Source organism: Amphiura filiformis, chromosome 4 (genome assembly GCF_039555335.1).
Source record: "Amphiura filiformis chromosome 4, Afil_fr2py, whole genome shotgun sequence".
Lineage (NCBI taxonomy): Eukaryota > Metazoa > Echinodermata > Ophiuroidea > Amphilepidida > Amphiuridae > Amphiura > Amphiura filiformis.
Window position 1 is genome coordinate 23,871,790 of NC_092631.1, and position 24,769 is coordinate 23,896,558.

General features: G+C 35.4%; 1 protein-coding gene across 1 annotated transcript in view; it reads right to left on the reverse strand.

Annotated features, from left to right (window-relative positions):
* LOC140150075 (RNA-binding motif, single-stranded-interacting protein 2-like) overlaps positions 1-24,769 on the reverse strand; it is a 321,704-nt gene that overhangs the window by 24,406 nt on the left and 272,529 nt on the right. The window contains exons 6-8 of the mRNA XM_072172077.1: positions 10,748-10,908; positions 7,694-7,764; positions 1,524-1,692 (exon numbers count right to left, since the gene is read on the reverse strand). Coding sequence (XP_072028178.1) covers positions 1,524-1,692; positions 7,694-7,764; positions 10,748-10,908 — 401 coding nt within the window. The remainder of the gene's footprint in view (positions 1-1,523; positions 1,693-7,693; positions 7,765-10,747; positions 10,909-24,769) is intronic.

Genomic DNA, 24,769 nt, shown 5'->3' on the forward strand with positions numbered 1-24,769 from the left:
TACACACACCGCACAAATGCGTACATGCAGAAAAGTCACACCAACTGAACTCTGCTGCATTAAAGTAAACTCTCCCTCATGCATAAAGCACGATCAGTCAACTCTCCCTTTTGCCTAAAGCACGTCAGTAAACTCTCCCTTGTGCCTAAAGCACTCCAGCCAGCAGCAGACGATGTCTGTCTGGTCACCTGGATTTTAAGACACTCCAAAATAACACAATTTCAGTAAACAAATATCACTAACCTACATATCCTAATGTACTCTGCAAATTTGACCCGAGGATGAGTTTGCAAACCAAAATCACTCACTGTCGGGTACCGTGTTTACAGATACATTAACTTTTGTGAACCGTGCACTATGGTATTGGCATATTGTGTATCCATAAGTCTACCCAGACAAGTGTGTCGATTAGTATTTTTTTCACTTTGCAGACGACATGTCGTTCCGGGCGGGAAAAAAAAAGGTAGTCAACAGCAGACTTGAATATATATGCTAAAGCATCAAATCCCATATGGCCCACTTTTTTTCAGTATTTGTGGTTTTCTCTCAAGAGCATCAACCTATATAAGTGCAATTAAAGACAGTGGCTTTTAGCGGTTAAATGAACTTGTTTACTAATTTGTCACAATTGCAGTTGGGGAGATTTTTTCCCCTCAAATATCATCTGCTTTATGCAAATGAGACAATTAGTCAGACATTGTGTGCTAACGAGATGAGCTGCGACTCATTTGTGGTATTACCTTGCGAGCAATGACCCCCATCACAATCACCCTTGAGTGGTGAGATGAAATCATGCCTGGGAAAATATCTTACCCCACAGGCACTACTGCCTATCTTACACTGCCCCTGATTGGCTAATTACGTGATATAATCATCTGAGTAACCAATCACAATAGCGCTTTTACATCTCTTAGCAATTTTAAGCTTAATCCCCTTCAGCTATACCGACTATTCTTACAATATCTCTGATTGGCTCAATACATGATTAAGTTTTCTTTGTAACCAATCAAAATAGCTCTTAGAGGTAGATTAATTTCCAAATCTAAACAAAATAGTTGTATAGTTTTCCAACCAACCAAAATTGTAAAAATAGGCTAAAAATTGTTTGATGTACAAATGAATACCAGCCCTATTTTCTGATTTTAATACATTTTTGGGGGCAATATGTATGGACAACTATTACTATAATAATGCAACTTTATGTCTAAATTGACACTTTCAAACAGTTCAAAATATCAGTGTAAGCCACGCTAAGGAACAGCCTCTTACCAGCATGTACATGACATGCATAGGTCTGACCAAGCCATGGAGGCTCGTTAGGTATTGCATGATATTAGCATCGTTGGGGTGGTCAAACGGCGGGTGGTTGACGGTAAAAATATCAACTGGTAATCAATGAACTGTCTAGAATTTATGTATGAGTAATATAACAAAAAAAAACCCAACATTGACCAGGTTGTATGTCAGACATCCCCTGTTTCGTAACTCAGACCTATTAATAGTCTGCGTCGGGGAAAACCTACCCATTTCTAGCGGCGCCATAAATACCATCGTATTGTAACTGACTAGCTTCGGCTGCTGTTCTTGTCCACTGTGTGGTGCCTTGTTGGACCTGTTGTTGCTGTTTGTTATATTGGTTGCGTTTTTTGACACCACCATCAGCAAATTTGCATAGTAAAGGTTCCAGTTGTCCTGCAAGATAAAAATGAGAAAAAGAAATGGCTTTCAGAAATATTTCTTCTTTAAATACCTTTCAGCTTCTTTGAACTTCAGCAGAACCAATTTAAGAAGAAATTGAAAACATTGCTCTGCTCATGAAATTATTCCTTTTGATCACACTGAAGGGTTTTTTCACTTCCACGGTGACTTACGGATATTTGCTTGTAATTTACATCTGCTGGTTTTGCCAATGAACAAAAGCATTTAATGTTAGTAAGTTTTGTTATAATTTCACAAAATGACTTTCTATAATTTATCACATCAACAATTTTTAGACAGATTAATTTATCATGGAAGAGAATTATGGTGTCCTAGTTAGGACAATTAACACTTGCTTTCAATTCTTTAAATTTATAAGGCCCCCATTCAACATCCTGTAAACCGAATTTAGTGTAATATTTTAGCCAAAAAGTAATTATTAAAGGGAGCTTATTTTATACTTAAAACTCTATCCATGCAAATGTCGACTGCAGAAGACAAGTTTCAATTGTTTTTAATTCAAAAATTTCAAAATTGTACATTTTCATGACCATATTTGGAATCAGCATGAAAAATGCATTAAAATGAGTACAAACAAGTAGTATTTGGTTCAGTGGTTCTTGAGATAACTCTTGATATTTTGAGAAAATATCTCATAACTTGTGACTTTTTATGTTGAAGCCTATGGTTAGCACGCAGAGCATTAATAACTCTGTGATACTCTTCTGAAATTGATGCTGAAAGCAGGCCCGTCACGCAGCGCCCCCAATTTGGAAAAGTATACAAAAAGTCCCAAAGTTGCATAATTTGCATAAAAGGTCCAAATTTTGGAAAGAAAGTCCACTTTTCACAAACTCGCCCACCAATTGGAAAAAAAGTCCACTTTTACAAAATCAGCACCCCAAAATGAAATCCTGCGTATGGGCCTGGCTGAAAGGCCCTTTCAGATTTCACTACTCCGTATCTGACCATGTCCTCTAGACTATAGGGCAATGGTGGGAACTCTCTCCATCTCTCAAAGCTGCCTCCCCATCTGTAAATCAAAGAAGTGCAGTATTATTTTCCTGCTTTAGTTTTAAATCCAACAGCACGGATCCAGCCAATATTGGATTTATTATAAGCTCTGAGCTGCTTTATGACCCTCGTCACACACGATTAATTTACTGCATCATCAGTCTGTTTGATGATTATAAAAACTCGCCAAGCGTAAATGATATTTCCTGATATTGACACGAGTCAACAAACTTGCTGAGTCAGCGATTCTTGACTATGATCAACTCATGCTTGTCCAGTTTTGTTACTACAAAATACATTGACTAGATACTAAAGTCGTATACAGACTCCGAGTATTAGGCGTACAATATTGTATGTACAATATATACGTTATTTAATCTATTGCCATTCTATTTCCAGTAATGTTTAAGTTCTAACGAATGTTTGATGACGAAAAATCGATAATATGTTACATACAATATCTAGCAGAAATATATTATCGAATTTACGTCATCAAACATTCGTTAGAACTTAAACATTACTGGAAATAGAATGGCAATAGATTAAATAACGTACATATTGTACATACAATATTGTACGTACAATAAAAAGTCTGTATACTGCTTAAGGCAGAGCATGCAGCAAACAATTTCATTGTGTCATAATTTTTTTAACAAAAATTAATCTCAAAAACAGAAAATCTGGGTCGGTCAGGCCAAAGAACAGGGTTTTTCATTGCCGTATGACTGAATTAACAGTTTAAGCTTATCACCATTTTATCTGTGTATCAATTTGCCTTTTCTTTGCTTGCCTTTTTACACTTTTTGTTGATTGCAGAGGTGTCAATATTTTCCAGATAGCTGTAATTATTTCCCGACCCTATTTCCCCCAATTTTGTACCTAACTTATAAAGCAGGGACAGGCGATTTGCGGAAAAAAATAGCAAATTATGGAGATTGCGCTGAACTTTATTTCAGTGCAAATCATTAATTTTTTACACTCTGCGCTGGGATCACTGAATGGGTCTTTAAGGCCAATATAATATGTTAAAACCAAAAGTTTTGAGCGTTTTCCCCCCTCCTGAAAAGATCATGCAAATGAGGAAGAAATGGCATCCCTTGCATCAAGACTAGGAATCTCCTTTATAGAACCCATATGCCAGCTATTCTCTTGCGAATCAGCTTTATTTGTCTCAATATTTTAGCGCAAACACTGCTAGGTCATTCTCTACTTCGACCCATCTTAAGCCAACGGATATCACACTTTAACAGCAATTACATCTCGATGAAACAAGCAGGAAGGATATAAGTGCTTTGTAATTATCATGCAATTATGACTTTTTTGCATTCAATGAATAAATTGAAAGGACTATTGTGAAGTATTCCATGCGTCCAATGAGCTCTATTGGTAATATTACTTGACCTCATGACATTAACTCTCTCCACGCGGGTGTCGACTGCAGACGAAATATTTCAATTTCTTTTTTTTTAATTCAAAAATTTCAGAATTGTAAATATTTATGACCATATTTGGAATCAGTATGAAAAATGCATTAAAATGAGTACAAACAAGCCTAGTATTTGTTCAGTGGTTCTTAAGATAGCTCTTAAAATTTTAAGAAATGTCTCAAAACTTGGTCTTTTCATGTTGAAGCCAATATGGCTAGCATGCAGAGCATTAAAGTAATTTTTGATATTTAACAGTACTTGAAGTAAACTTTAGAAATCTGATGATTTATACTCTCATGTCCCACAAAAAATACTGTCGAAACGCAATAAACGCTCATTTTAGATCCCTTAATGCTTTGTGCTTGGTCACTTTTTCCCCCAACTATTAATTGAAAGGCACTTGCTATATCCCATTCTAACAGTTTAAGAATAATAGATTAAGAAATATTCTACCACTTGTTATTTTACCTTCAAGAAGAGTCCAATGAAAAAATATATTTCTGATGTTGGTCACCTTCAAAAAGTGTCACGTGAAAATGAACATTTTTGCCGTTGGTCACAAGTGTCACACGAAACTGGATATTTTTGACGTTTATCACCTCGCTAACAAAACTGTTCCATTGTAACTGCACTGAATTTTGACTGGTAGTCTGGGCAAGCGCACTACGAAATTTGCATAGCTGATGAAGTTCGCTAACATTCAGCATGCCCAGCAAACACAAAACGTTTTCGACATCATTCGCAAAAGGTTATAAAAGGTTGTCAGAAAACGTTTAAATGTAGGGTACATTAATGGTATAAAACGTTTTCATAACATTTAAATAACATTTGTTGGTAATTTACTGCACAGCAAACACAAATGTTTTACAGAAAACATTTAAATGTCGGATTATATAAAGGGTATAAAAACGTTTTAATAACATTCCAAAAACATTTTTGAAAACTTGGTACAAATCATTCTAAACAGAATGTTATTTTGGGGTTGAAAAAATATTTTGCAAAAAATGTTAGCCCAAAATATTTACAATAACATTTTTAAAATGTTTTCACGACCTTTATATAACCCGACATTTAAATGTTATTAAAACGTTTTGTAAAAAACATTTTAAGAACATTTCTGTGTTTGCTGGGTGCAAATATTTTAACATAATGTTATTTAAGTGTTGACAAAATATTTGGCCAAAATGTTTGCAAAAATAGTTTACAATGACATTTCGAAAACATTTTAAAAATATTATTGTAGTGTGTTTTCATACAAAACGTTTTAAAACGATTTCATGACCTTTATATAACCCGACATTTTAATGTTATTAAAACGTTTTTAACTAAACCAAAACCCAAAATATAACTTATTTAAAACGTTTTAAAAACGTTTTTGTGTTTGCTGGGTGGCTCAGACCACATATTTTTCCATTGAATTATCATTTACAACAACAATTTGGCCCATACATATACAATTGAGCTGTAAGACAACATGGCAGTGCATATTTTGCTAAATTCAGTACCAAAAATCAAACGCGACTCTCAACTCACATGAAAAACTTGCCAATTGGTGAAAAACTATTCAATTTCAATCAAAGCATTTAAAGTTTGACAGTTTAATTTACCCTAGTGTTCTGAGTGGCAAAACTGACTCAAAAGAGCGATGAAAAGAATTGCTGCATCATGCAACTTCCGTAATATTTATCAGAAAAAAAATTAAACAAAAAATGAACAGTTTTTGAGAAAATCTCAAAATTTGATTTCACTTTACTGACACAAGGAAGGTATATAGACTATAGCTGCAGTATTCCCCTTCTAGGACTGAGTGACTTGCCAGCATCAAACAGTACATGTTCATTGACAGGAATAGTGTTTGCTATTGTTCCAGTGCTTATTGATAATGTTAGAGGATAATAAATCAGTACTTAAGGGCCATACAGACTCAAATATTCAACATAGAATATATGTTCAACAAGTATTTGTCATTCAATCTATTTTAATTCATTTTTATCATCTAATGAATGTTTGTTAATGGAAAATCATTTACATTTGATTTTGAATGTTTGTTGGACATATATCACAAATTTTATGTCAATACCAGCATGATTAGACATAGCGTGGAAATAGAATAAATAAAAAAGACAATGATATATTGCATCAAATATTCTACGACAAATAAAAAATATGTCACTGCCCTTATGAAAGACTAGTACTAAAACAATATAAAAGTCACAGATTTATATAAACCTACAGATAATCCACAAAGTTGCCAAGTTTTGCCTTTTTGCTGGTACCCATAAATGCACCTGGGTGGAGTGATACAAATGGCGGCAAAGAGCTTCACCTAAATGCTCAACACTATGGCACCACTAGGATGTGAACTCGCGACCTTGCAATCATGAGACAACGCTTGTAGTGTGCACCACAGTGCCCTCACGAACAAGCCCACAGTTTTCCAAGTGCAATCATATTAAATGCCTTTAACATGAACATCTGGGGACACTTGACATTGTGTAATTTGCCGGGTATGCATGTGCAATAGAACAGTCAGTCCTCAAGAAAATATGAGAAGGTACAATCCTGGCGGAAATTTGTTGTCACGCCAGTATTTGTGTTCAAAGCATGCAAACACCAGAGCTAAGTATGTGATAGTTTCACATTATCTTTGTATATTTGCAAATGAACGTTCAGCTTACACCCCCACCATTTTCAATGTTAGGAGACTATAATGTAGAAATGAAATCCAAATCAACATTGCAATAGGTGAGTGGGGAAGGGTGTTGGCCAATTAACACTTCGGTATGGCAACCTTTTTCGCAAGGGTTGTAGGCCTGCACAGAAACCAGAGTAACTTTGTAGATATCGTAGTTTTCTATCCCAGTATACAATACTCTGTGGTTATCTCATACTGACAAACTGCAGATAACTTTAAACCATCCTTTTGTATTATGTTGAGGGCGATGTTATCAAAGTTTTGCAGAGTATAACCACTTTCGCCATGAGAATAATCTAAACACTACTTGTTTATTTTGCTCACCGGGAAAGTGTTTGAGGAACTTTCTCGTCGTCAGCCGATCTTGTTAGCTCTGATGTTTTTCTTGGAAATGGCTACAGACCAACCTGATCATGACGTCACACTAGATAATGTCACAAATATCGCAAAAAAATTCCTGCCCCTGGTGCCGCTGGGTTTGATCATCTTCGCGTTACAGGATCTAGTGTCAATCCTGTGTCATCTGAACAGGTTGGTTTCTAGCCATTTCCAAGAAAAACATAAAAGTAACAACATTGGCTGACAAAGAGGAAAATCCTCGAAAGTGCTCCCCGTAAGTGAAATAAACAAGTTTGAAAAATTGAAATTATTCTCATTTTATTACCACTAACACATGAATCTTCAATTTTACACTTATACCATGGTTGCTACCTGCACTCAGTAAATTGTGTAAAGGACTTCAAAAGTTACATAAGAGTATATATTAATAGGAGTGGTTTATAGTAATCTGCTCTTCGTCCGTATGCGGAAACCAAAACATTTCACTGTTGCTACATTGAGTGATTCATTGAATACGTACCGTACTCACCTGGTAAATAAAATCCATTAAATTTGGTTATGACTTCTTCACACTTTTCCTTGGATTCCATCCTGCAATTGGACAAAAACAAAATGGAGAAATCACGTTATTATGGGTAGATGCGGTATTGTTGGTCGAAGCACCCAAAAAATCAATATATTATTGAAAATTAACATTTTGATGTTTTACAAAAGTTCATATACTTTGAAAACTTGCTTTATTTATTGTTGTTTTAAAATGAGTTATGTACATTTTACAAAAGTGTTGTTGTTTCAGCCCTCTTTACAACATAACTCAAGAACCACAGGACCTATAAAAGCATTTCTGTGATATTTGAATTCTTCTACACGCTCGCAAGGAAATGAGCAATGCAATTTTTGCCGAAGCTCACTACCATTCGCAAGATTTTGTGAACTACCAAATCGCAACACTTTAAAATAGTGTATTACCTTAACAGGAGTCGAAATAAGATCTTCTGAAGTAGGGGCAAATTATTTTGAAAATTGCCCCTGATTCATATGTCTGTCTTGAACCAAGGGGCAAATTCACATAAACCCGGGGCAAGGCGAATGCAAAGCAAAAATGAATATTATACTGTTCTAAAGATGATTGTGCCTTTAGCAACTTGGGGCAGTTTGCAATACAAAGTTGCCACTGGTCATCATGACAATTTCCATGGGAACCAAGGGCATTTGCACTCATCAGGGGCTGACATTACCCCTTGCTCCAGCTTATTTCGAACCCTGGTTATTAAAATGCACCTTCCAATAATGGTACACTGATGAATTAATCACTCAAACAGTTGGAACTTCTCACTAGCCAACATGAATTGAGGGGTTTCCATAGGTTAAAAAACATGTTCATGCAAATGTTTTCTAGTCAGACTGAAGTCGCCAAGTATTTGTAGAACTGGGGCCCGAGCATTGATGAAGATCTCAGCACCGCTGGATTTAGATGTGTTTGTTGACTTGGAACTTTTGCTGTTTTCAAGGAGTTGTGCTAACACACTAGGTCTAATGGTCTTTATGGCACATCTCCGACACGCAACTTGGAACCTTATTTGTTATAACAGCTACCATACAGGATTGTCACACATAGGAATCAAAGAGCGTCAAACATCTTACAGTAATTTTCATTGTCACAAATCATACATGGTCATATACAAAGGTTTGCACATACATACAGCGCTTAGTCTATCAGCAAACACGTAATACAAGTCTGCAAGGTGTAAGCATTTATCAGCAATCTTGCAATACAAGTCTGGCGGGTATATGGTGAAACGATCCGGAGGTACATTATTTTCCCCTCTATGAGCGACATACAAACATGGCGATGCCTACCTTCTTATGAGTTAATTCATTACACCACACACACACCATACACATGATGCCATGTGCCCCAATCCCTTACTGAGAATATAAGTCAACAAGAGTAGGCCTAAACCAAGTAAGTAATCAGTAGCCCCTTTCCATCATTACTGATGGACATTTTCGATATAAATTCATTTTCACAGAGTTTCCATTCTTTTAAACTCGTGTGAAAATAAAAACATGTGAATCTGTTCATCTAGTGTGTAAATCTGTGTAAACTTGAAATTAGCGACATGTAAAACATTATCAAAACATTTACTGCAGCACAAAAAATGAATCCTGCGAAAACTACCACTTTTACGTTAATTCCAAATCCATCTCTGCTCAGTCAATGTGGCATCGTAAGTAACCAAGAGTCCCTTTAACATCCTGCTCACATTTGGGGCCACGTAGTAAACGTTGTAACTCAAGCATACACAACACATCTTTATTTACACACTAAGAGAGTCCCTAGCTTATTCATCGATATACTTGGGAACACTTTGAACTTCATACACGCTGCATTGCGATTCTAATCATGTTCTAGTAATATTTCCCCCATGAATTGCCATGATTCCTGGATCTTGTGTGCATTTTACAAAAGTCACACTAACTCAAATGTGAGCAAAACATAATTGATTTCATTTTTGTGGTGTGGTACACACTGTCATAGTTACCATTCCAAATATAATAATGCCACATGAAAGCTCAATTTAACTCTCTTCACGCGGCGCGGGTGTCCACTGCAGACGACAAGTTTCAATTTTTTTTTTAATTCAAAAATTTCAGAAATGTTAATTTTTATGACCATATTTGGAATCAGCATGAAAAATGCATTAAAATGAGTACAAACACGCCAAATATTGGTTCAGTAGTTCTTAAGATAGTTCTTGGTATTTTGAGAAAATATTTCAACACTTGAACTTTTTCCGTTGAAGGGCATGGCTAGCATGCAGAGCATTAAGTATGATAATCACATTACAACACTGGAAGACCCGAATTTGTCTAATTTCAGACCTGTTTATCAACTAGAGATGTAAATGTTTACTGAGGAAATGACTTAACACATAGGCCCCTTCATCTTTCTTCATGAATAGTCATTCAGACAGGACTTCATCTGTATCATTGGGGAACGATGGGGGCCTATTCAGTAAGTGATCCCCATCGCCAACATGGATATTACCATTCGAGCATAGAACTGAAGTACGAATAATGTCACTGTGAGTTTCAAACTCTTACAAGTCAACCAAGGACATGCTATGACATCCACTTGAATTTCAATGCTAAATAAATTTGTTTGTCCCATGCTTGAGAATTTCAAAAAGGGGCAACACCCAGGTTTTGTCAACTATGCTAGATTTTTGTAATTGCAAATTTGCATCTATACAGTGAACTGAATATGACATTGTTGCTCGAGTTAAAATTATACCATGATCTGATGTAAAATTGCACTATTATATAAATCTGTGGTTCTTTTAACCCCCTGGACACTACTGGTCATCTAACAGCATTTCTGATTGGTTGATAACTAGAAATGCTCATTTCAATTGCCAATCATGACTAGGCTTTAAACTATGTATGGTCAAACTTTAATTTGCAGATGATCTTATTAATACCCTCCTTGATTGGTTCATAATTGGACACAACATTCATTTTGGCCAATCGGCACATAGTTCTCATGGAGTTAAATATATTTATCACTCACCTTGCAAATCCAACTCCTCTACTTAGCTGTGTGTTGCTATCTCTCAATATTCTAGTACTGATGACTTGGCCGTATGGGGCTAACATCTCCTCCAAATGCTTCTCATCAAAATGCTTGGGTAGGTTGGATAAGTATAGGTTTGTTGGGTCTTGTTCTTGTGCCTGCACGGAAAACAAGAAGAAGAAAAAAAAGCATAAGCAAATTGGATACGTGCAGATTTTATGATATGGTTGCACTGCATCTCCTACCAATATTTGTTTTGCCGCATGTTTGGTAGTGACATTGGTGCATAATTCGCTGATCCCAGTATTCGATGTTGTAGTGCACGTTAGTAACCATTGGTTACTGCTCCAAGCCTGGGCTCACACACCTGTTCCAAATTTTGATATGCCATAGACTTTGTGTTGTGATCATTTCGATCAGTGGTTCGAAACAAAGAAAGCGTGATCCAGTTGACCTAGCAACGGTCATATTGTAACATGCACTACGACAGCGAATTGAATCCCACCAACTAACTGAATACCACAGAGGGTGTATATACACACACATACAAGAGCGGTTTGTCAGCACACTTGCGGTGCAACCACATAAATACACTGACATCACTACCAAACTCCAACTGAAAGTTATAGATTTGTTTGGTAGGTCTTGTTCTTGCAACTAGAAAGAAAAGAAAAGGGAAACAATTGAACAGGATGGTTATATAGACATTTTTATGATTGTACGGCATCTCTTCCAAAATGCCTGGGTATAATGTTTCACAAGCATAGGTTTGATGTGGCTTGTTCAGTGGCGTGCGCAGCACATTGTAAGTGGGGGGCCAGGTTGTTCAGTTCCCCCGAATGGAGTCCGATTTAGGTGTGTAAGGTGCGGTTTTAGCATTTTCCCCCAAATTTCCCTGACGTTCCCCCGAATGACCAACAAAAGTGGGGGGGGGCCTGTGCTCCCCGCCCCCCTTTGTGCACGCCACTGGGCTTGTTACCTAGCAAAGAAAAAAAGATGAAAGTTAAAAGTTAAAAGTATGGGTTTTATGACTGCATAGCACCTCCTCCAAATTGCATGCATAGATGAAGGTACGATTTGTTGTGCATGGATTTTGAAATATTTGAGTATTATGTAAGTTGTAACTTTTTATTTATAAGAAGTGTTTTCTGGTAAAAAAATAACTTCATAAACAATTCTGATGAATCTATTTCTACTACATGCAGTTTTGGAATGGTAATTTTGAATGATAAATCATTATGCCAATTTCTTTTGCATGAAATCACAACTGGACAAATCGATATTGATCTTAACTAGCATGTCTAAACACCGAGCTAACTCCAAACGAGCAAGGATAATCCTGCCATTTATAAAGATAACTGTAGCTAAGAAAACACAATGAAAGCATTAAGTTTTTTTAAACTAAGAAGAAAATACCCACGCAGATCAAAGCAAGAAAACACTGCAATGAATCATTCATCAGCCAGAGCGCCAACTAACACGGTACCGGGGGTTCGTTAATTCCCTAGTTTGCGACTGAAGAGTGATTAATATGGGCTAATTATTCCACCATCTTGGATTGCGCATACACTGGAGAGGTTATACTGTGGTTAGGATTGGGTGAATGGCTTCTTGTGAACACCGTTCATTTTGCTTACAGATCGCCGTACAACTGTTTAAGTGATTGACTCTTTACTCCTTCAGTATGTAATTTTCTTTCTTGTCTCAGTAGAATACTAGACTGATTTTAAGACCAGAGAAAATATCTCACCCTGCCCAGCTTCCTTTGCACATGATATGTCACTTCACTTCATCAAATTACACTCATATTACATTTGTACAGGTTCCCTTTGTTTTCATTTTGAGAATAGACTGGCTAAACATGATTTTGCAAAAAAAATTCCCTACACGCTGCCCTTAACCTAAAGTCTAATCATTTCAGACAAAATGTAAGAGGTCGATAGTCACGAAATAAACATAATTTGCAAGGTTTGGATGTGCTCTGTTCATTGAGGTGCCTTTCGTCACTATAAACTTATGTTGCACTGGATAGCAAATCAGTAACGAACATTGAAATTGAATGCAATGTGAGAAATGTCATGTAAATCTTCTCTACTTCAAGACTATCCTAATCTGAAACGATTGAAGCAATCTTATCTGTCCATTTGAGGTCAATTTGGGTGGGTTTGTGTAATATCACAAAGGTTGTGAAATAAACATACAGGAGAAGTAGGAGTAAGTTTTCTCAAATTGAACATAAACATTTTGTTTGTGACACTATTAACCCTACTTTGCTTATATAAAATGGTGCTACCAAAATCTGTATCCAAATGTGTTGCTATGGTAAAGTTAATGTGTACAAACTACAATATACTCCAACACACTGAAATATATACTCTAATTATTCAAATTACTACAAAGTGACAACAAAGTCTCTCAAATGCTCATTCCCTTAACCATCTCCATGTGGGTGTCAACTGCAGACGATATTATAAGTTTCAATTTTTTCCCCAATTCAAAAATTTCAGAATTGTAAATTGTTTGTTTACATCCATATCAAAACGATGCACTTGTCGATTGCTACATGTGTCTCATTTCACATAATAGCGAGGAATAAATGCTTTTCAAGTAGAGGTCACTTCAAATCATTCCCAAGTCACATGGTTAAAGAATGTTCTCTGTTTACATGACTTGTCAACACTTCAATGGGTTGAGGCACAATCTTTGAATCAGCCTCTTTTTCATTTAAAGGGTCACCATTGCAACAATGGAGGTCACTTCAAATCATCCCCAAGTCACATGGTTAAGGAATGTTCTCTGTATTCCAGAACCATGGAACTGGGGGATGATTTGAAGTGATCGCTACTTAAGATGAGTCTGATATTTATTCCTAGATATTGTGTGAAATGAGGCACATGTAGCAGCCGACAAGTGCATCCTTTTGATATGGATGCACACATTTGGCATCAGCATGAAAAATGCATTAAAATTAGTACAAACAAGCGTTGTATTGGTTCAGTGGTTCTTGAGAGAGCTCTTGATATTTTGAAAATATATCTCAAAACTTGGAAATTTTATGTTAAAGCCTATAGCTTCCGCCTATGGCTAGTACGTAGAAAAGTAATATTTTGACATATTAATTACTCTGCTCTCTTCAGTAGATAGCAGAGATACACACTTTCAATGGATACTACTTCACATTTTCATCAAGTTTCTTTCTACTATCTTCAGTAGATAGCAGATAAACACACTTTCAATAGATCCTACTTCACACATTTTCAACAAGTTTCTTTCCTCATGTTATTGAGAAAATAAGTAAGTATTACTACTATACTTCTTTAAAATATAACCCATTAAGACAAGAATAGCTCATGTAGTCTAGACTATCACTTGATGCAGCAGATGTGCCATACTTCATCTCCCCAATCTCTGTCTCTTGTCATGCCCATTGTGCTATTCGATGTAAAATACACACCACCCCTGTGGAAGATTTTGGAAATTTCTACCATAGGGGGAGTATGAATTTCACATGGAATGATCACATTAGCAGCTCCATTTGAAACTCAGCCTCCCTCAGTGGAAGATTCAGATTGAATCTTTCTCATAGGGTGTATGAAATTCAAATGGAGCTGCCTAATTCCAGTTGAAATCCACACTTCCCCTGTGGAAGATTTTGCAAATATCTTCCACAGGGGGAGTATGTTTTTAAAATGTAATTGGTCAGAGTTAAATCATTTTGAAACCCATACTCCTCCTGTATTATGGCTTTACCTATATCTTCCACGAGTATTTCAAATGGAAGTTACCCAACTGGCTATTCTATTTGAAACTCAAACTCCCTCTGTGGAAGACTTTAGCTAAATCTTCTACAGGGGTAGTGTGAATTTTAAATGGAATAGCCCATTTACAGTTCTGTGTGTGGGCTGTGCGTACAAGTGTATGTGTGTCTTTAACAGTGTTCCCATCCCTTTTTCAAATATTAGTATCATCATGATTATTGCCACCAATTTTGTATCTCCTCTTGTGTGATTTATTGCCATCGGTAGTGATGAAGGAAGGCTGCCAGACTGTAACAGAAATAATCACTCAGCCTATCAGCAACTTCTTCTAGCAATCGATATATCCACTGGAAATTCTGAGTACTAGAAACTGCATTTATCCCTATCACATCTCTCATATATATTTCATTATTTGTAAATTTATCACCATTTATATTTTCGGGGCTTTGTTTACCATGGTTACAAGAGAGGTGATTATTGTATATAATTTTATAACAGGAACGTTTTGCAGGTGAAGTATTGCCATGAATTCTGCTGCATTTTTTACTGCACAAAATTGCTGTAATAAATCTGTTACTGGGGGTTTCATGACAATATCTTGCACTCAATAAGTGAACTTTTTTTCATTCAAACTGGTCTGGCACAAAGTGTTCTAAAATATTACCGTACTGACGCGAGTATAGTCCCACCCCGTTTTTGGGTGAACATTTTTCAAAATTGGGGGGTAGGACTATACTCGAATTTCAACAAAAATTTTTTTTTTTTTCGGCTTTGGAGTGTCCCAGGACCTAGACCTAAATGCTAGGATCATTCATGGTTAACCTAAAAAAAAAATTTAAAAAATTTCAAGATATTTTGTATTTTTAATATGAAAATTGATCATTTGTATTCATGTCATACTCTATTATATGTCCAGGGACACTTTTTTTTTTTTTTTTTTTTTTGGTACCGGGCAGGGTATTTCCTACCGGGTAATGTAATCTCGGTGGTACCCGCTACCCGCCAAAATGCCAGCCTTAGTTCTAGCATTTGATTAATGAGGATATGCCAAGCAATATAGCACCTCAATTGCTCAATTATTCTTTGGGCAGATAAATTACTTTGTGTGATAGGCTTTTACAATGAGAGTTAGTAACAATTTAGCAAGTTTTAGTGGGTTCCCTACGGTCGGACAAGTTTTGAACTGAATAAGTTTTCTGCAGGTTCGTATGCCACTAAAAGCTTACTAATTATAAATTAATTTATTCCATACCATACTTTATGCTATTCAAGCTATGTGTTGGTATAAACTTCATGCAAATATATAGGCCTAATGTTTGCGACAAGAGTTTTCAATCCCATCCCAGTTTGGTTCTTTTGGTTTCCCCTACCTTCATATCTACTCCATCAGGTATTAACATTTAAAACTAAGTAGTGCATAACCAACAGCAACATGACTAAACACACTTAGCAGACGACGATAAGCTTTTACGATTCCATGTTTAACTTGTGTGATTTTCTAGTCAATTATCTGCTCTCTTTTTCAACACAGGAAATAGCTACAAATTCTATCCATCTTGTTTGTGCATCGTTTATACATGGGCTGATTGCGTACCTAGTCAATCTGAATGCTCATTGCTCCTTGCTCAATTTCCGCATCACCAAATTAACCGTACAAAATGCCAATCTCCTGCTACACAGTTCCTAAACCCCAATCACTGCTACTAATATAGGATGACCTTACTTGTTTCTGGGTATCAAATCTCATACTCAATAATGTGGGGTTAATCTATGGTAAGTGTGTATCATGAACTTTGTCACAGGAAGTGATGCTACATTGGCTAATAGCAATATATTTGAAAAGCACAGTATATGTGGTATAGACGAAGAGATGCTTTACGAAATTCTCTTGATTTTGGTATGCCACCGGAGAACACCAATGATACAAGATTTGCGTGCATGTAATACAAAGTGTGGAATCAATGACTGCTAAATTCGCACAAGATCCCTATAATAATCACAACATTACATGTCATTGGTGTACAATCATAACATCGCTGCACCATCATACCCCATCAGCTCGCTAGGATCCACAACATGCTCATCTATCAGGGCAGAGTTCTTTCATCCCAATAAATTTGTACATTATTTAAATGATCTTTGAAAATTTGGGTACAAAAACTCATACTCTGCAACTTGAGTTCAAATATTGCACTATGATTGTTTCATTGAGGTTATACAACTATGGCATTGGGATGAGGCCATTGTGGCTTATAGTGTCTCCAGCTTGTCGTTGCCAACCAGCCTACGATGGTATTAGGTTACTCGCAATAAAAACGATACCAATTTTAAATGCATAATTAATTACCGACATAGGTAAGCTTATGAAAAATTCATTCCTGCTGAATACAACACTGTCAGGATTACCAATGGTATATGGGTGCATTTCAACTTCGAAAGAGTAAAAAAAAAGTAAAAATTAATGTCGCTTGAAAAATTATATATTTTACAGTAGCAACCATGAATGTTTAATTTAGTTCTGTTCAAACAATTTTCAGTAATTATTAATGTTTGATATTTCTGTTTGAACAAAATATTAATACTTTTTTCAGTTCAAATATAGCTATTATTTGTTTTTCTGTTTTAAGCAGTTTTAGATAAATGTAACTATTTGATTTTTCTGTTTATAATAAAGTTTAAACTCAATTAAGTTTTGTTTGAAGTTTAAGGTTATTTAGATACTCAATTTGTATCTGATGAAATTACATTGGAAAAACATTGCAGTAAATCTCACATTACATACAAATCAATATAATTTGTTCATATACATACAAGGCACCAAGCTAATAAAATCAGAATCATTCTACAGAAATAAACTTGTCGTGATTTCCATTGTTGGGTTACAAAAATATTGATTTTACAATATCCATCGTTTATTTAGCAAATTAAATTTGGATGATAATTGACATTTTCCACAATATGCCAGCCGAATTTGAAAATGGAAAAAAATTGCAAAATATGAAAAGAAAAGAAAAATAGAAAAAAAAATGATATGACAATCACAGTAATATTAATGTTTTGTGGATCAAGTCAATACTTTTGCCTGTCACTAAAGATGCTGACCAACCAATTAATACTAAATGTGAAGTTAACAAAAAACTAGTGATATGACGATCGTGCAGTAATTATTAATGTTTTGTGGATAAAGAAAATGGCATTTACACTTTTGTCTGTCAACGAGAAGCTGACCATTCAGATGAAATCAAAATTTTGAATCCAATATAAATACAAGTACCATATCTGAATCTAAACAAATACTCAATGAAACTGCTAAAAGCGACATCTGATTGAGATATGGAATAACTGTATGTGATGAAAAGAGACCAGTAATCACATACAAAACTACAATATTATACAATTGCAGAAAAGTTGTTTATTTTTTTTACAATATCAATTCTGACAAATGCATTAATTTGTTTGCACAAATTTGTAAGAATTAAATGTTTCAAGCAGCATCAAACCTTTCTCATCTAGATCTATTCTTTATATAACTTTTATAAGGACCATCCTTTCAAGAGAGCAAAAGAGAGTCCTCCAGCTCTCCTTAATGACCTGCATGCTAGCCATATAGGCTATTTTTATATTTTATATATTTTTCAACAAAAAAAAGTCCCAGTTTGAGATATTTTCTCAAAATATCAAGAGCTATCTTAAGAACCACTGATCCAATACTAGACCTGTTTGTACTCATTTTAATGCATTTTCATGCTGATGTAAAGTTCAAATTATAAAATTGTGAGAGTGATTTTCAGAGGAATTGGTGCAAATAGCTCTTCTCAAACCTCTCCTTACAGCAATTCTGCAGATCATTACCTCATTTAAAAAGACAGTCAATTACACTCCTTCCTTTTTGATGAAACTGTTCTACACATAACCAGGGTCAAATGAATTGTGTTTGAAAAGATTGAAAATTATGCAGAATTGGTAAATTGGGTGAAATTACTTCTTAGGCACTAAGAATAGAGATTTGAGCACCTATTAATAGTTAATTTCGCACAATTAGCAAAGAAAATACCATTGTAATGCATTGAATTGCTCATAAAAAGATAACAAATTTCGTGGCATATCCTGGGATTTCACACTGCGAAAATCATGGGACCCTGCTCATGACCTGAACTTGTTCATGAGCACCGCATCACCAGCAGGGAATGAGATGGGTATCATGAACTAATCAATACACCATGTTCAGATCCAGGTTCTCTGATATAAAGCACACAGAACGGTTCAATCCAAGATGGTGTAAGTGTATAGTGATAACATAGCACTTATAACCTTCTTGCATACAGGTGCGGGGATGTAACCTCCCCAAGATGATATCATGGTAATTTCAGGTAACTGATCCACCAAAGTTTTTTAATTTAGACAAAAACTAGGTCCCCTTGTATCTAACGGCAAACATGACATTTTCTAGTGTGCGATGCTATACGAGGCATGTTAGGAAACATTAATTTGCGATTTACTATTCTTGCCTGTTTAATGATGCTTGCTCAGATCGGCACCCTCGTCCATACACTTTACCCAATCAAAATACAGACTTTGGTTTCAGGTTAAAGCTCCTATTTTTCTCATAACCAGAGTAAAATTTTAGGCTTGGAATATGTTTTGTTTAGACGGTATAAACAAAAACATGATCCAATACTCATGAACTGTTCTATGGGCCAGCCACAAGGATATTTTTTTTTTTAAATCCAAATCGTTGGAGCAATTTTAATTTTAAAATCTGGAATAGGGGGTGTATGGGTTTCAACTGGAATACCTGTTAGCCCATTTGCCCTGAGGGGGATCTATGCCACTTTGATGACCCCCTTCTAGAAGCTCCATTTTGCCACTCCCAAGGCTCCCTACATTTCATCCTGTTTCAGATCTTTTGCTGCACTTTTTGCAATTCCCTGAAAAAATGAGGAATTGTTATGTCAACTTATAACAATTTTGCTACATGTCAGCAGCAAGCACCATTCTCAAACAATAGGTATATATACATGTTGTGGTGGTGGTAGGGGGTGTTCCAGGGTTTCCAAAGGCCCAATGTTTGGATTTATAATTTGCATGACTCTATTGTTTGGAAGAAAATAATTTCCTGAGATTTTTATTTGAAAATCTAAGCGGCCATTAACAAGATTTTTAATCAATGGATGTGTATATGAGCTGCAATACCCTAATAATAGATGTAACAAATTTGCTCTTGCATCAATTTCTTTAAAAAACAAAACAAGATCTTTTGCATACATTTAATACACTACAGAACTTGGTAACCAGATACAAATTCATGATGTTTTGGAGTAGTTTTAAATCACGCACTAATGGAAAAATACTTAGATACACAGTGACAGTGGCTTGTTGAAGCTGTCTAGCGCAATTTGGTTTTGACTTATCAGTGCCACTTAAACAGAAGAAATTCTATCATCAAAATTATATTTAAAGGAAAAACAGGAATTATCCATCTAAACTTCTTAAATGTATTTGATGTTTGTAATTGTGTAATCAAAATTATGACATCCAAGAACTCAGCTGAATATGAATTTAGTTAGCAAAATAACATTTATTCTGAAAAAAAAACCCATTTATCATATAATTCTCAAACATTCTCATCTGCCAGTCTGAAGTTCATGAATCTATAGTACACAGTACACTTCTGGAATGAACTTTGACATCTTGGGTACACAAACTCATACTCCATAATTTAGAGTCAATTTTGCAGCAATGGCTGTTGAATTAGGATTATTGAACTATGCAAGTAGAGATGAGACATTTTGAGCTCAATAAGTGTCTGGCTGACATGATTGAATTCATCTGAACTAGTTTACATGTTTCCTTAAGCACTTCTATTCTACGAGCAATTCCATTTAAAACCCACACACCCCCTACGGAAGACATAACCTTAATCTCCCACACAGGGAGTGTGAATTTTAAATGGAGCCACCACTTCATGTAACCCCTTTTGAAATTCACACTCCCTGTGTGGGCGATTAAGACCATGTCTTCCACAGGGGGTGTACGGATTTCAACTAGAATAACCCTTTTAAGAGTTAAGATGTTTAGTCTATGACTCTATTCTAATTGATGACAATCAACTTATGAGTGGGCTCATATTTATTCTAAAATATGAAAGATAAAAAAAAGTATTATGATCCTTCTGACAGTTTCATGCACAACTGACAAAGGAAGTTGATTTTTTCACTTCCAATTCGACAATTCATACTTCGCAATGTAATTAATTACCACTGTGCACTTAAGACGACGTTGCAAAACACCTCTTTTCAGAAACATCAAGAATACAAGCCCCGACAAAATAGCTCTCCTCACTCAAAGATAATCATAAAGACATTTTTCCTTCGCACACAAAACAGGAAATATATCTGCGAGCTAAAAGCGCCGATAATACTCCAAAGCGATTAAAAAAAGACACACTGCTAAATGGAGATTTCTGTTCTATAATAGAAGGAAATATGTATGCCTCAAAGCATTGGCATGCAGATAGACTCAACTTACCCGCAAGGTGTAAATGAATAACCTTTTGTGTATGCGGGTACAAAAATATTTATATCAATCAAAAATTTTAAATTTAGTTCAAATATAATCAAATTTTTAAAAATTATTTTACATTTTTTAAACAAATGTGCAATTTTATGAATAAACATGCTTTATTTTAGATGAGCACTACAAAATTGAATAAATAGATGTGAATTTTTAGATCATTTTCGAATCCGATGTAAAATTTGCATTAAGTCGTCACTGGAGTGCTAACAACAACATGGCTGCATATGTGCGATCGCTATCTTTCACGGCACGATGTGACAGAAATGGGTTATAACGTATTAAGGCAGGGGATCGCAATCATTGCTGATATGTCATGCAACATCACATCATATCATTCTATGATCATGTCAAAGTCATTTTGGATTGGCGTTTTGTCATAGTTTACACTTTTTCTAGTATTATCATACTTGCTATAATTATGCTTATACTTATAGATCATCTGGGATGCGAGTTATATAGGTCGCAGTGCTCGCAATAATCACGAAATACTGTACAGTGGGATATTTTCACTGGGTAAATTTTTCGCAATTTTATCAATTCTGGACAGTTTAGTGGGTGTTTAATTCACGTTTCCAAATATATTCACATTAAGTACTATGTGTATTAAATATTTTTGCTGTGATTAAAAATTTGCATCTGCCTGTTTGACTGCAAAAAAGCATGAAAATTAACCCCCCGGCAAAATTTCCCACTATACAGACTCATAATTCTGATAGGCTGTCTCATTTCTTCATTACTTTGATATTATGTCACTATGGGCTATTCCTGTAGAAATCCATGCACCCCCTGTAGAAGACAACACCTTAATCTTCCACACATGGAATGTGAATTTCAAATGGGATTACCTGAATGGGTGACTCCATTTGAAATCTACACTCCCTGTGCAGAAGATTAAGGTCATGTCTTCCACAGTGGGTATGTTTTTTTGGCTCTACCTATGAATTACTTCTCTATATTTTTTTTCGTGTTTCTTATTATGATTATTTCAACTGACATCCAAGTTACTTTGACTACCAATGAATTACTTCTCTATATTTTTTTCGTGTTTCTTATTATGATTATTTCAACTGACATCCAAGTTACTTTGAGTAAGCCAGAAATCATTATCACCTATTTATCATGCAACACTAAAATAACATATGCGTCTTTATTCAATCATTTTATTTTGGGGAGGGGCTGACTTTGTTACATTTTAGAAATTCCTATTGTGTTCCAGAAGTTGGTGCTTGGTCAAAGAAAATCACATAATTCGAATATTAATTTATGATAATGTTGCACAAGATTATCTCTAATAATATCAAAACTGTTACCATTAAAATCTGTCTATTGTTAAACATTCATTATACATCTAGGATCATCTGGGATCTAACTACATTGATAAACTACATTGATAAATCATGTTTCTGTTGGAAGTAATGCATCATTTACTTTAATTCCCAATAAAAATATTACAATCTATTGTACAACTATGAATGTTACATGACACACCAATTTTGATGATTTTTGACCCATGCACTTTGCACTTTTGCAAGGACCAGTTCTGAAATTCGTTTATCTGCATATTTTGCTGCACATTAGTGATGCAAACACCTGACCACTTTCAATGGTGACTACAGGTACATGTATAAAATGGGCAACATATCCATTTCCTGAAAATCCATCTGGTCCTTGGACAGGTAGCTGAGAGCTTACATGCGGCATTGAACATTTAGAGGTGCAGGCCTGAAACAGGGTCTTTATAAATAAAGCTGAAAATGCTCAAAAAGGCTGAAAAACAGCATAAAATTGTGGTTAAATGGCTCAAATTGAGCTGAAAATAAAAGAAAATACATAAAAGTCAGGAATAAAAAAAAGAGGAAATCAGCTGAAAAGAGGAAGTTTCAGGTCTGGAGGTATTTGTCCAAAGAATAGGCTGCAGGGTATCACCCCCTCCTAAAAGAGTTTTTTTGCTAGTCTGTCATATTCTCAAGGCATGTTTCACAAGGACTCTGTGCAAAGAAATATGAATGTCATTTGATTACATAAGAGGTCCAAAAACAGATAGTTTGCTTATCCTCCACCAGGGCCGTAGCAAGGTTGTAAAATGTGGGGCGGCCATGACAAATGTGGGGCGGCCAAAATACAAATATATGACCAAATTGAAATAAAGATATAAAGAAAAACATAACAAATTTCTCAAAAAGTGGGGCAGCCATGGCATCCCCGGCAGCCCCGCTTGCTTCGGCCCTGTCCTCCACAACTTTTGCAGAATTGGGTTGGTGGAGAACAAGCAAACAATTTTTTTTTTTTTTGGGGGCTAAGGTGATGTAAAATGATTCTGGGAAGGGTTAGACATCTTCTATTGCTGCTAGACTATTCAATTATGCAATTTTATGTTGAGATGTAAATAGAAACATCACGAGATGCATGCAGTAAAGATCCATTGAGTGGAAACATTACCTTCTTCAAGTTTTTAGTGTTCTCCATATAAAGTACTGGTTACTATGGAAACTGCACTATTTATTGGGGGAAAATCTATTTCTAGTATCACATACAAAACATTCTTTATCACATTCTCTGTGTAGCTTGTGACTAACATGGAAAAAGTGAAGAATACTATTTTAAGATATATGTTTAAGGGGTGGGGTATGAACGTTTGGACAGTATTTATTGTGTGACATTAGAGCACATCAGACATATCGAATTGCATTCTGAATACGAAGAATGTCATTCTGATATCAAATAATTTTGATTTTTTGAAATTCGCAATTTAATACACATTTTATGGCAAATCATTAAAATTGATATTTTTGATATTTAACAGTACTTGAAGTAAACTTTATACATCTGATGATTTATACTTAAAGTGTATGTAGGTGGGATGAAAAGCCGACGATCAATTGAAAATTTTGACCTTTCATATTGAAGATATGGATTTTTTTTCCCAAAACACCAAAAAAATGAGGTCTTTTTGGGAAAAAAATCCATATCTTCAATATGAAAGGTCAAAATGTTCAATTGACCGTCGGCTTTTCCTCCCTGCTACATACACTTTAAGAATATGTCATTAGATTTATATAATTTACTTCGAGGACTGTTATATATCAAAAATTAGAAAAATATTATTTGATATCAGAAAGACATGCTTCGTATTCAGAATGCAATTCGATAGGTCTGAGGTGCTCTCATGTCCCACAAAAAATACTGTCGAAACGCAATAAATGCTCATTTTAGATCCCTTAAGTCGACAGAAATGTTTATTTCATGTCTCTCCAAGTGCATCAAATAATTTATCTGAGCCTAAGATGTAGTCAGTTTCAAGGGTTTTCATTTCAAAACATTTGTCAGTCTATAATAACGAATTGATTAATTAGAATTAAACAATTCATCGAGTGGCCATGGGCAGCGCCATTAGACATGTTACAAGACTACCAAGCGACAGGTGATGGACCGTACACAAACAAAAGAATAGGCACTTTTTTGATCATTTTCATCAATGTTACTCAAAACTTACCTAGCTAATTTATTATACGACAGGGGTCTCTGCCTTTTAATATGTTATGAAAAACTTAATTTAAAAAACATCTCCCGACGGAAATAAAAATCCATCGACGGATAGTCTTGTTATGCTCGCACAAACTTAGAAAAAAATCTGAAAAATCCAAAATTTTGGTCTAAAAAATGGCCAAAGGTTACTGCTGTCCCA